The sequence below is a fragment of the Malurus melanocephalus genome, unplaced genomic scaffold (genome assembly GCF_030028575.1).
Source record: "Malurus melanocephalus ecotype Western Australia unplaced genomic scaffold, MMel_1.1 scaffold_90, whole genome shotgun sequence".
Lineage (NCBI taxonomy): Eukaryota > Metazoa > Chordata > Aves > Passeriformes > Maluridae > Malurus > Malurus melanocephalus.
The window spans coordinates 1,991,002-2,005,538 of record NW_026623322.1 but is presented as its reverse complement, the minus strand read 5'-3'; the positions used below and the strand labels follow the sequence as shown (position 1 = coordinate 2,005,538).

Sequence of the window (14,537 nt, the reverse complement as noted above, 5' to 3'; positions counted from 1 at the left end):
CTCTTGAATAACCAGCAGGCTTTATTAATTGGTTGTGWGGAATGGCAATTGAACAGCAGTACTGTCAGCAGAAGGTGAATTGAAACTGAGTGTGCTTTTATTTCCCCTTTGGGAAAGAAATATAAAACTGGGCAGAGGTCCACTGTTGGGTATGAATTGAATAGGTTCTCTCCAGGCATTTTATTTTGTGTAAGGCTGCTTGTGTGGCATTGCATRGTGTGTTTGGGAGGATGATAGTGGYTTTTGAGCAGTGCTTTGACGTCTTTCATTGGAAACAATCAGAATAAATCTCAGCTAATTTGTAGTTGCTCCTTAGAAGTGACTGGTACTGGCTTCCTGAGCCGTTGGCTAATTTCAAGTGAGGATCAAAACTTGATCAGAAACACTAAGATTTGGATACTAATTAAACTTCCCAGTAAAAACATGACCAGTGTTATCTTCAGAAACTCCCAGGACCCTGAGCTGTGATGTTCCTGCTTTATTTGACAGTATTTCTGAGGACCAGAAGAGTAAAAATGTCATCTCCTTTTCCCCCTAAAATTTATGTGCTACATTTTATGTTTGTCAACAGACTGTTCCTGATCTTTTACCCCCATTTCTTATGTACTTAAGCAATAAAAGCAATATAAAGATTTCTACATTTATGTGTTTTCATCTACATTTGTTTTGTCATTTTTCTGTATTGTTAAATGATTGTGAGTAGTTATAAACATCCTAATCTAACTTGAGCAGTTTCAATCAAGTGTTTAATATATTAATGCTCTATTTTTAAAAATCTTTTTATTTCATGGCTGCTTAGTTTTACCTTCAGATTTTCAGTTTGAACATTTAAAAAAAGAAATATAAAGTATACTTAATTATATCCCATGTAAATTCAGAAWCCTGAGTTGTTTTCAGGTGTACTTATGTAAGCAATTTTCCTTTTGAATTATTTTTTCAAGATGCTTTCTTCAATGAGTTTGCAGCTATCTTGTGATATCAGTTTGAAATTTTGTWTTTTTTTACTTCAGTTACAAATATGAATAGTCTTCCATATGTCCTGCTATGGGCTAGTGGAATGTAAAGTTTGCATTTAAAAGTAAAAAATTCTGAATRCTTTTCTTAGACAGTATGTTTTTCAGAACATATATTCAATACTTGTATAAAATGTGTAGCTGATATTTAGAAATTATTTCCTCAAAACTGTCTTGTCTTCTGCTCATGCTATCAAAAAAGGTCAGAAAATACTCTCAAAGCAGTGTAGCTTTTTAGCAATTTAAATACAAATTTGTGTTATTTCATGATAAATATTAATAGTAGTAGTATGATAAACCCTCTTGGATCTCATGGGACAGCAAGATTACTGGGTCAAAAGGATGTGTTTTCTTCCTTAGAGGCATTATACCTTAATGATAGCTTCAGCTGGAGTGCGTCTTGCATATTTATTGACATTTCTTCAAGGAATGCTTCTTTTCCCTGAGTCTGTCTACTTATTATGAAAAGTTTGGCACCCACAATTGTTTAGCCAGTATAAAATATTTGAGAAYGTGATTATGAATATATTTGACAATACAGAAATTTTCATACTTCTAGTGGAAGAATTATTTCAATTACCTCAGATTTTGTGCAACTTTTGGGGAAAGGTGTTCTTAGTATTTTTCCACTATTGTAATATGAAGGGACARTAGGATATATGGTTAATTGGTTTTTCCCCTTCAAAACATGAAGATGTTTGGCATATTTGTTTTGGTGTTAATGTCTTGGTACATGCAGCTTACAGCACATTTCCACAGTAGGAGTTAAGTAAACAATCACAAAATTTATTTGTGTTAGAAAGAAGTATTGGTTTTAGTTCCTTTTTTCTGCACATAGCACAGTCTAGTAGCGGATCTCATTTGTTAGTAAGTCCTGTGCTTTCAGGGTGCAGTTAAATATTTGCATTGCAAGTTAAGTGTRTTTTAGGTGTATTATAGCAATCTACAAATGTGACTACAGTTCCTGATCCGTTGAAGTATATCTGCTAAGTAACAGAGCCTATTTCTCAACTGCAAATAATATGCTTATCTATGGTATGTTTAATTTATGTGTAACTTATCCTATTAGATAAGATTTGTGTTGCTGCTGGAAAGTTAGGCTAGAAAAAGCCAAAAGGGTTTAAGAAATTGGTATCTTACCCATTCAGTGTGTTTAGACAGTATGAACTGCTGAGCTCCTGTGAAAATCGTAACACCAAGACTTACTGTGTGAATTCTTTCTGAGTCTGAATGGTGATGCAGAGCTGTGTGCAGCAGCTGAAARGGTCTTGCTTTCTAGAGGGTTGTGTGGATTTTCTCTGTAAATAAGGATTGTCCAAGATTACAAGCAGGATAAGTAAMTCTGTGCTCTTCAGGGTGATCAGAGGTTCTTGAGGCCTTGCAGGGCAGCTGAAACTGTAGAACATTGAATTTGCAAAGTCACCTGCGGTAGGATTAGATGATCCATTATTGTCTAGAGCAATATTCCAACTGTTATTGTTAATTGTAGCTACTGCTTCAATTGTACGCAAGTTAGGTCTAACCTTAGGTTTGCATCAAAGCAGCATGTGTGTGTAAACAAAACCTGTGCCAGCTCATGCCCATGTTGACCTGACCCATTACTCACTACAAACATAACTTCTACTCCAGAACCTCCCCTCAGCAAAGCCATGGCAGTTGCCATCCCATGCACCCACCAAGGGGTGATGGGGAGGTGGCTGCACTAATGGTTGTCATCAGCTGTTACTTCTCTAGGGATACTTCGGCCAATCTGGTTCCATGCAGGTAGCTTCTTGCTCCAAAGGCAGAGTCCTACTTACTTGCTGCTCCGGAGTCAGCAATGCCAGCACYTTCAGAGGAGCTCCCCTAACAGTGGCATCTGCAACTTATGCATTGCATAGCTTGCTTAAATTGCATATATTTTTGGCAGATTGTGTTGTTACGCTGCCTGTTTAATCTCTGGACCTCACAGCTCAACCTTTAGTTTTTTTTCTCTATAGTCGTGTTAAAGCCACAGTTCAGACACTTKTCTCAGGAAGTTGAAGTGCCACAGGAAGACTGTGCAAACTCCACCACAAATCTTAGATTTGCATTTAAGAATGGCATCTTGTTCAGTTACCAAGAGAGAAGCGCTGGTACATATTTTGTATGCCAACAGCTGGTGTGTTTTYAGCCTGGAGTGTAAGATAGAGTTGTATGCTACCCAGAGGCCTCTGTGTGAGAAATGTGAGAGGATCAGTATTTTCATTGAGAAGTGGTTAGTGATTCACAAATCAGAAGGAACTGAAAATGATTGAATGCTGCAAATGTCACCTGTGTGCCATTTATAGTGATAGTTTGAGGACTGTTGACAGTGTCACTGTAGAACGATCCCACCATTTTTGAGGTCAGTTTTAAGGAAAGCATGATCCAGTTTGGCTGGTTTTTTTCAATCRAATATTTCATATACACTTGCAACAAATGTTAGGAAACATTTTGAATGTGTGTGACATTGAATGAGTCTTCTGATAAATTGCAAACAGTGTCAAAGACGGGTGTATCCTGGAGACTTCTTCTTTGTATTCTTATAGGTTCAGGAGAGGTCTCAGCCTCTTCCAAAAAAATCCAGAGAACTTTGTATCACAGGTTCCTGTCATACAACTGCTCTAAGTGGTTTTATTTGGATGGTCTTTATGCTTTAGCTTATGCTCTTTATTTTTCCTTGGTGCCTCTTGAGCCMTAAGTAGATTTTCTTTGGACCTCAAAGAGTAAATTAGTCTTTGGGAACATCAATAGCATGTATGTTGTGTGCTGCTGTRTCTCAGTGTGTCATGTCTCTGTGAATCTCTGTTCTTCACCCAACTCCTTAACATAGTTCTCTTCTGAAAACTTTCCTTTTCCTCTCCTGTTATCTGTGTTGTAGCTGAGGAACCATACCTCAATTGTAAAGTTGAAGGCATCACAGCAGAGCATCTGGTCCAAGCCCTGACTGTGCTTAGAGAAGTGATGACTTTCTGACTGRCTTGCTCAGGATGGAGACATTCATGGCCCAGACCAGAATCTATGTCACCCTACTCAAAAATTTGCATGCTTGTCTCTCTCAAAGCAAAAATAAATTGAAATTCACTGATACCTTTCTCACCTGGGATAGAGCTTAGTCTTCTATTTCCTCCACTGCATTTTGAGAAAAGAAGATCTGGGCCAGTTGCACAACTGTATTGCTGTGAGAGTTGCTTTAAGAATAATASAAATGTTTCCTTGTGATTGAATGATGTAACTGATGTGGTGTCTCGGATTTTATAGTCTGATATGCCTATTGCAGGCTGGAACTGAAGCAGTGTCAAGTCATAAAAGACTGTAGCTAGTTGAGTTAGAAATACTGAAATTATTTCCTAAAACAGCAATAAAAAATGCAGACAATTGAGGCTTTACTAAATGAGAAACTTCTTAGCCAGACAAGTCCTTCAAGTGACAGAACGAATTACTTTTCTCTGGGTAAAACCTCTGTGCCCACACACTGCTGGGGAGTGTGAGGTTGCTGAAATGGGGTTTGATTTCTTTCTTCAGAGTGAAGTTATGAATAAAAGTAGTTCTTAAAGGTGCAAAATTTACGTGTAACATTTCTGCCTACACAATAGAGAATCATACTAAAAGAGCCAATTTTGCTTTAAATGTGGATGYTATATCTTTAGTTTATTTGTAGTACTGCTGTCGTCTGAAATGCATTGACTGAATTATACTTATTTTACTGTTCTCCTCCAGCTTTTGAACTGCAACACTTAAAAATCACACATAAGTTACTACTTTACTGCTGAAACGTACCTTACTAGTTTGCTTTTTCTTTTTAGGTGTCTTGGCTTTTTAATCCAGCAAGAAGTGAAATAACAAGTCTAGATAGTGGAAATATAGATGACATTTTAAGTGAGTACTTCAAATAATTTTTTTCTTTGTATGTCTGCAGTTACTTATCTGTGTGAATATTGCAGTGATATTAAATGAATATTCATACCCTAGCTTTGAATATATGAATTGAAATTGGCTTAGAAATATTAAATGCCTGTGGTTAAAATTGGCTGTCTGAACTAATGTATTGCAAAGAGAATTTGAAGTGTCTTTAAAAAAATAACTGGTATCTTGTTTGCAGAAGGGAATGCTTGATTACATAACCAAAACWTGTCCACAGGGCATTTTAGAAGTTCCCCCCCAAAAAATAGCAGCAACTGAAACCCATGGTGATGGGCTTTAAGTATCTTGCTTGTTCAGCTATGCCTTTCCTCAGGTTAAACACTGTCCTGATTCTGGTGGCTCAYAGAATGGAAATCTGTAAATTAAACAGTTATGTATTTCTTGTCTGAAACCTTTTCCTCTGAGAAGTATACAACTTGCCTGTAACTGGTTGTCTTTGCAGAAAGAGGTTATTACATTTTTCAAATATATCCAGGGGGAAAATTCTTTTTTAATGTCTGGACTAGAATCTGCCTTGTGTTACAGGATTGCTTTGTGATGTGAGATCTGTTTGTAAATAACTTTTATACAATGGAAAATGTAAAATTATTTTATAAAGTGTAGTTCATAGAAGGGAATATATGCCAGGTGTAGTGCTTTTAAAATTCATCCAATTACTTTCAGTAAATACTTTATGCTTTGGAGGTAACCCTAAACATTTTGRTGATGGTTATTTACCTGTTCAGCAYTTACGTCCCTTGCTGATGATGAAAATCTTAATGCCATAATTTTAATCAAAACTGCARTGTTCCCCAGCCTTCTCAGGAGTCATCTTTGCCAGCATGTTGCCTYTTCCAGGCTTGCAGCATCCTAATCTTCACATGTAACTGCTCTGTAACTTTTTCAATTTTCTGCTTTGTCAGCATTTCTGCTTTATAAGGCTGATATTTTGTAATTTGAGTATGTGCCTAGGCACTGCCTAGGCCAGTACGACTGCTAAAAATCAATTTAAAGCATGAATGGTAATTGTATTGTATAAACATCATACTTTATTTTTGGGCAGGACATGCATCCTTTTTCGATACTTTTTTTTTTGGTGTGTGAAAAGGCATGTATAGGAATCTTATTTCACTACCTCATCATATATATCWCTGTAGTATTGCTTTTTTTTAGTGCCCCTTTGCATTTTTATTTTTTGGGGGACTGAAGAYTTCTTTGCTACCTTTTGCCTTAGTATCCAGGTTATATAAGAGAGGTAAGAACAGAGCAAGTTGCACAGGCAGGCTGCCTGTTGATAAGTCTTCTAACCCAAATAGTTGAGATTTCAGCTTTTAGCTGATTTTTARCACTTAAGCATTAGCTCTACCATTCGTAAGAGATACCGGAGTACAATTTCTGGATATGCGTTCCTTAATTTAACTCCAGAATTAATTTTTACTGCATGTGTCAGTTAATTGCTTCTTGTGTGTCTTACTTCCTTAAGTATTTACATTTTTTYGGTCTTACATATCAATAAAGTCAATAGAACACTTGACTGRCAGTCTCTCTCATCTCTTTCCAATTTGTTATAGATGATATTTTAGATAAGGTTTACCCTAGCAGTTTTCTAGCAATCAGATRGAACTTTAAGTTGAATAATCTAGAAATACTTGCTTTTATAGATTTTTTTGCACATATTTTTATAATCTCAGATAAAAGAACTGAGAAGTTTGCCTCACAATGTGACATTGGGCTTTTTCTTTTTCTTTCTTCTCAGACAATGCAGATGTTGCTTTAGTTAATTTTTATGCTGATTGGTAAGTTACTCAAGTTGGTCTTTTTCTATGTTTAAACTTCTGTCTTTTGAAAACTGTCATGTTTGGCTATAGTATTCTAATTGAAAATRCAGTAGTATGATGCTTTCCAGCCAGTTTTTCTCTGGGTTTATRTCCCGATTGCTTCTCCTTCTGTGTATGCTTGCTTGATTCACATTATAATAGGCTRTAGTTTTAAAAGATTACAACTGTAATTATAATCATTACTTTTAGGCATTCAGTAATAACCTCTCAACAGAACACGCCACCAGTCTCTGATGTAACCTGACTTTTGAATGAGAACAGATCAGTTTTGCTCATGGAAGTTCTCTGCAATAAGGGTGGAGAAGAATGAGGGGCAAGAAGCCATAGTAACATATACATGATAACACATACATGCTACACAAATGTGTAGCATACAGCCGTGCTGCCYAGAGTCAGGTTTTTTTCAGGTGTACTTAAACTTCCTTTTAATTTTGAGACCAAGACTTACTCTTCACTTACATGTTTGCTGTGCAGCTGTCACTGTTAAGTTCAAGGTGGGTTTCAATGGAGGCTGGTTTGTTGCAAGTCTGCTTCTTGAAGTCTCATTCTCACAACTTCTGCAGTGACATTATGCATCTCTAGTTTAAAATTCTGCCATGTAATTTCACTGACATATTAGTAATGGGCTTGTGCACTACTGTTACCCACCCTAAACTCCCTGAAGCCACCGAAGCACCTTTACAATYCTACAACCTTTTTGTGGGCAAAAAGAGAATTTGCTTCAAAATCTGACATTACAGGAAGAAGGGACCCGTAGGGTTCTCTTTGTTCTTCCTGCTGTAAAAGCAGTCTGCTTAAATTCTGCYGAACTTGAGCACTAATATAATACATAATACCTACAACTTGTATTGTTGACCCATAGAAAATTGCCTGTGATATTTCTTGAAGGTGTTGGTGAATATTTGAATCTCARCAATCTAAGGAACTTCTTTTACTACATTTTTAAAATTACTTTTCCAGGGATAATTCAGGGAGAAAAAAATGAACAACATACTTTCTGMATAGAATATATTTCTTAAAGGGTTATAATTGATTAATGGTGTTTCCTAGGGAGATAAAGCAGAGGAGCATATCTTGAGCTATGTATTCTTTCAGAATTACTTTCTTTTTCCAAYGTGAATTATTCAATTTACTTTTGAACCAATTTTTATCCAGTCAGTTACTGGGATGATTACAGGTAGATATGATTTTTCCAGCAGCTTTTCTTTCTTTTATTTTTTTCTTTTTCCTTCAAAGATTGAAATATTTCAGTAGTCATCAATTAAAATATTTCAAAGTTATTTTGAAGTTATGATTTTGTGCTCTATTTACAGGTGCCGCTTCAGCCAAATGCTGCATCCTATTTTTGAGGAAGCTTCTAAYGTAATCAAAGAAGAATATCCAGATAAGAATCAAGTGGTGTTTGCTAGAGTAGACTGTGATCAGCATTGTAAGTAAATCCTGATTTAGGTTTTTCTGTGCTGTCCTGCTGCTAAGTTACTAATTGTATTGAAAAATATGCTAAATAGGCRTGTAAAGTGTAGCTGTACCTGGCCCATCATTTAGCCCAGGGCTGCTTTTATTACATCAGCAAACCGCTTCTTCCAAATTTGTCAGGACAATTTCCAGTGTTTCTTTCTCGTTACATCCATGAACATCCTTTTATTTTATCAGTGCAGCCCATCTCATTTAATGAGGAAAAAAGGGTGGGGATTATTAAATAAATTGGCTCATTGAGATGTCAAAGAAGCACTAGTGCAACTAAAGATGCAGGTCTTCRCAACCAAGAAGAGGAAGGGGTAACCTGCCATTGTCAGCATGAAGAATATGTTCTGCTCAGGTCTTCCTTCCAGCTTGGAGTTTCCTTTCATACAGTCAGGCAGGGATCAGAGCTTTGCTTTGCTTTTGTTATGCATGCCAGCAAACAGTTKCCTATTTGGGATGGGTTTTTGCCATCCCCAGACATACATGAAAATGATATGCAAAATCTTATTTTATGCTGGTACTAATCCCTAAAGTTCCTTTTAAATCCCTTAATAAGTACAATGTGAGGAACATCTGCTGCACATTGAAATGCAAATTGATAGCACCAGGATTTTTATTACACTGTAGGATCATCTATGGTGTTTTATGCTTCTTGGAGAACAGCATTTCTAAAAATAATTTCTTAACAGTGGCTTGTGATTCCCAAAAAATGTTAATGACAGAAATTCAATTTAATCAATACTGATTATCATATTTGGGTTTTACAAAACTGTTAATTTGTAAGAACAAGCATCATTGGAAATTGACTCATCTTCTCGTGCCAAGATAAGGAAAACAAAACTTTATAGGAAGGTCATTCTTAAAACCATAGTAAAATCAGCCTATGTTGTTGAGTTTGATTGTTAGGGTTTAAATTAACTGCTGAAATCCTTRCTTTGGTTGCTGTACCTTTTAGTTRCTTGAATAACTCAGAATCTGGGTTGCTGGATGCCTGGTGTTTAGCTGTGAGCCATTCTTATGTTAGCTGTTACATAGTTAAGAAAACATTTTTTTCTGCCCCCCCACAATGTTCGAAACACTTTAAAAGTTTGTTGCTTAATCTTCTTATATGCTCTTTGAATTAAGGTAACTGGAGCTTGTTACAGAAAGATAAGAGGAGGCGATGCTACAGCAGAAATTGTTGTCCTTCTCCTGGGAGTACTGTAGTGGGCTAAGTAGTAGGAGGCAGCCAGGAGTTTTGATGTTTCTTTTTATTTCTGGAATATCATTTGTTCTCTATACTATTACTATTTTTGTCCTTAATTTAAGTAGATGAACATGATTGCTGCTCCTGCAAATGTGAAGTGTGAGAATTAAAAATAAAATATTTAGCAATTTACATTGCCCTTTTGAATTAAAATAACAAAGTTGTATATGTCCTTCCTAGTTTCTAGTATTTATTTGCTTGGTTGTACATTTCATGGCACACAGTTATTTGGTATGTCCTAAAGTTTTARGTATTTTAACTTGGACTTTAATTTGTGTAATAGCTTTTTAGTAAGAGAATGGATGTTACTATATTATCAACATTTGGCCTGCTGTGGTATATTGTTGAATGCTGGAGTCAAGATTGTTACTAATTTTTTATTCAAGCTTTATATTTRTGTATGTGTTTACATATTTTAGCAACACTAGAAGATTTATGTCAATATTTTGGTGGTTTGTTATTCCTGCAGATTTCATACCACTAGTAATTCACTATTAGAATGATGTTCTAGAGATGGTSGGTTATTTGCATTACAAATGATCTATTTCTTTTTGAAGCCAAGACTCTGTAGGGAGTCCAAATAGCTGATTTCTGGCCACTCAAAACCAGCTTTCAGAATGGTCACTCAGGCATAGATACTTTCTATTTAATGCACTATTATTGAAGCACACTGCAGGGCCCAACAGCTCACACCAGCTTCTGAGGGTAAAGCAAATTAAAGAGAATTATTGATGTGCTGCCAAATGTTTGATGCCTGATGACAAAACCATCATASTGTCTGCTCTTACAGGCAATATAAAGATGTTTCTCCAGAAAGTGATAGTCTTTTATGTGAAAAAAACATGAAATATACATATTAACACTATATTAAGCCTCTGTATGTGTTATATTTTACCCCAGTGGAAGATAATTGTACCTGAAATGTGTAAATTAAGTTACTAGGCTGTGCTTAAGCTGCTCTGGAACATACACTAAAGGTAAATCTGRTGCAGGTAGTTGAGGCAGGTACTCTTTCCTTTTCCAACACCACATCCTTTTATAACTTAGAAATGTCTAAGTTCTGCTACATTGTRTCTTGTTAAAATCTTTTATGGTTTTGCTATATTCAGTTTGGTAAGTTACCTATCTTGAACACCTCTCATCTCAGTATAATACCTAGTAAGAGTGACCTTCCATATTAAATTACAGGGGATCTTGCTGCATAGACATTGTTAGGAAGGTTTTGTTTAGTGGTTTGTGGGATTTTGTTTGTTTGGGGTTTTTGGGTTTTTTTTTTGCTTGCTTGCTTTGCTTGCTCAGGGTTTTTTTAATAATTTTTGTTAAGCAACAGTGTTGGAATCTCGCTTGGTACAACAGATTTCCTATGTTTCTCTGTGAATGAATATTGCATTCTAGAACTCATGTTTGTCTGGAGGAGAGTTTATATTTTGGACAGTTTGAGTTCAACATGAGGAGCTGTGGTTCAGAATTCTTGTAAATTGAAGTGTATATATTGGGGGTTTGATTCTGCTGCACCATGGTTTCTGAGGTAAATAAAAAATAGTAGCTTGTTTGAATAGATCTCTGTACCTCCAAATATAACTTCTCACTGATGGTATGTAAAGAGATGCTTTGCTGTACAGACTTTGTAAGGAACTGTTGTTCTTCCATTCGAAATGTGTCCAGGAATGGTGTTTTCCCTCACTGTTGTGAACTGCTGCTCTCTCTGTGTCTGGCTGTTCCTGCAGTGTGTGCTCATATTGCTAATGTTAGTCTGAAGAGGTGAGATTGTGTTGCTACCGTGCCTTTGGTAAGCAAAAGAACTCGATAACAAATTTGGAAGTTCATAAAGGAACTGTAAATGAAGCTCTAAACAAGCACGAGGATTTCATTGCCTTCTCGTCACTTTACTTGGAAAAAAAGAATCAGTCTGAGAGAGTTATCGTTTAAAATAAAAAGTGTAAGTGATTTGGAGTGGTTGTTGATGGCACTCCTTAGGAGAGCTGTTTTATTAGTCTGTCAGAAAAGGTGATGGGATGCCTACTGATGAGGCCCTGCTCAGACCAAGCATGGCTGTTGTGAATGCTCCTTTGCAGCAGAAGGTGGTTTAAATTTGCTGTTACCTGAGTTTGATATAGGATATTGATTGCTTTTCTACTACCTATTTTGGTCCATCATCCAAATCACCAGTATCATAGTCATTGGTGTAGGATTGCCTAGTTCAGATGGTTCCCCAAGTTCATTTCTAATTCTGCTTCCTGTGAGTATTCCCAGGGCTTATGATTCCTTGCAAGTGTCACAAGAGTAGTAGTTTAACTGGGGAGAATTAATGGTGTATTATGAAAGTAAAAAGTACCTATGAAAGACAGATTTCTTTTGTCATCTGTAATGTGCCCTGGTAGCCTTGAGGGGCTTCAAAAGATGTTGATTGATCTCAAATGAGCAAGCAGAATACTTRTTTGATAGCTCCAGCTTCAAATACACAGCTGAAAGAATTTGTTACTTTTGAGATGGAAGCTATTGCAGAAAGGTAAGGGAGACTTAAGATGATTTGACACRCAAAATGAAGTTTAGTGTTAGATCTAGAAAATTCAGGCTCTCTCTGTATGTAACCATGCAACTCCTACAGCCATCGTGTAATACCACAGTTAGGAAATGCAGTAGCTTGGGCTGGTGCTTGCTCTTCCTCAGATAACATGATGATGCCACCCCACTCTTCCCTAGAAAAACGGACTCTGAGTATTTTCAGAAATTATTTTTACAGGGTTTGAGTTTTGAAACTTTGATTTTCTTTCAGATAACATTTCAGGCTGTTGTAGTCCTCTGTTCAGCATGTGAATTCTTCAGGTGGTGCCTTGTATCATGAGGTAGGCATTTAGGATAATCATCAGTATTGTTCAAATCCTAGTGGACGTGTTTTTTGAGAGCCACTCCTGCAAACTTAAAGTCTAAATATTTGTTTAGTCATAGTATAAATGAGGGTCCTGAAAGATTAGAACAGTGCTCTGAGTTAACAGTGACCCTTGTAATATTGCTGGTCCTTCAGTGGGAAGGACCTTCTTATCTGTATTGTGGGTGGGAGACTTCTTCAGTATAGTGTGTCTTGGTGCAGTTTTTCAACACGTTCTTCATTGTACATTAAATTTCAGTTTGATGGCAGTGGAATTGAGATTCATGATGACATGGTCTGATACCTATTTAGCTGAACTTTGGGTAGTGTGTTGTGGTGTTAACCTAGAACAGTGAAGTCTGAAGCATTCTGGGAAACAARTCACTGGCTGTGTGCTTGCTTGAAGCTGTAGCTTGGGTAATGTGTGTACACACCAGGAGAAAAGCCTGACACACCCCAGAAAATGGGCTTTGGCATTCCTTTGAATGGAGGAACACACAATGCTCTGACAATGGAGAAATGGTGACAGTACAAGAGATAAGATACAGATATGGATCACAAATGATGACTCGCAAAGCCTGCCTTCTTAGAGGATCTTACTCAGGTGACATGGGAGACATTTTGGAAAACATGAGTGTAAATGTCAGGTTTCACATACAAGTTTCTTCCAAAACAAGAGCTGCTGTCTGTTTYCTGTTGTAAGAATGGGCTTTACTCAGGAAGAGTATCAATACAGTGCATCTGTGAAGAGAACTGAGCGACTGTAAGATATTCCTGTTGGAGTTGGCAAAATGAATAGTAGAAAAAAGTCTGGGCAATTTCAAAATGGTTGCATATCAACAGGTAAACCTGCAAAATGAGGAGAATCMTCTGAATCCAGCAGTCATTGATGTGCTCAAAGTTTCTAATTTGTAGAAGAAAAAAAGATGATCAAGTATATCAGTAGCATCCTATCATAACTAATGTGAAACCATTATGTTGATGCATACACTAGATTTGTGATTTAATGACTAATTCAGCAAAATACAAACACAAGGTTTRTTCCTTTTAGGTACCTTCAAATCTGAAGAAAATAGAAAGTCAAAGTTGTAGCTGGGAGACTTATGGGTTTTAGGTAGGTTGCCCTTGTCTGTTTCAGAYACCTCTTTTCATCAGAAAATAGGCAGGGGAGAATGTCTGGAAATATTTTAAAATTTAATTTAGGATTTACTATAACTAACACAATCTGTGAATGAGTTCAAACAATATTCTATGTATTTGCATTGTGTATTTCCAATTCTAAAAGGAATATAATTTTGTAGTTGYACTGCTTATGCTAACTCTACCTGTATCAAATGCCAGGACTTAATGAAGCATTTAAGGTTTACTCTATTTGACTTTTGAATTAATTCAAACAATTTTTCATGTACTTGCATTTTATTTTTTGTAAAAAGATGGTTTTCAAATACTTACTTGTGTAGGAGTGTCATTTCTCTGTGTTAGTTCAAATATCAGCATTCATGGAATCTCAATGTAATTTGTAAAGATCATGCAAGTACTGACTTTTGAAATAATGTTTGAATTCAGCTTTGACAGTGGGCATTTATTACCATTAATTTTTTACACAACTTCAGCCCTTGATGAAGATCCACATCCCTAGGGACTGCAATCTCCATCCTGGAGAACCTGCATGACCYCCTGAATGCCCATTCTTCAACCCTTGCATCCTCCTATAGCTCTGGAAGTAACCTGAAGGAAAAGTTTGTGTTGCGACACAAGAAAGTGTGGGATTTGTGTTCTGTAACCTGAAGAGTCTTTAATCTCAATGTGTTTGTGTGAAACCATGACACATAGTGCTCCTTGTCCCTTATCAGACCCTGGTCAAGTTTGAATCAAATCATGCACCGTCAGACCAAAGGTCTTTCTATCAGCAGGGGAGAAGTGCAGCATAAACCTGGTTTGCAGATGTTGTTTGTCTTCTGACAAGCAAATATAAAGTGATTCCTCCCATGCTATACTTGCCACCTTCTTGTAGGCAGCTCTTAAGTACTTTAACTAAAAACTGGTGGAGAAAGAAGAAAGGGAAGAAAACATTGTTAATATAATGCTCATTAATGTTGAATATATTGGCATCCTCCCTTGAGAAATTTGTATTATTTTGAAATAAAAGTACTCTTCACTGAGGACATAAAATGTTTTACCATAATTTTTACTGTAATTAGTGC

The 14,537-nt window shown here is 36.5% G+C and overlaps 1 protein-coding gene across 1 annotated transcript in view; it reads left to right on the top strand.

The window, feature by feature from the left end:
- Window positions 1-14,537, top strand: part of ERP44 (endoplasmic reticulum protein 44) — a 46,337-nt gene that overhangs the window by 13,549 nt on the left and 18,251 nt on the right. Inside the window, exons 2-4 of the mRNA XM_057368345.1 lie at window positions 4,820-4,892; window positions 6,673-6,712; window positions 8,068-8,183. Coding sequence (XP_057224328.1) covers window positions 4,820-4,892; window positions 6,673-6,712; window positions 8,068-8,183 — 229 coding nt within the window. The remainder of the gene's footprint in view (window positions 1-4,819; window positions 4,893-6,672; window positions 6,713-8,067; window positions 8,184-14,537) is intronic.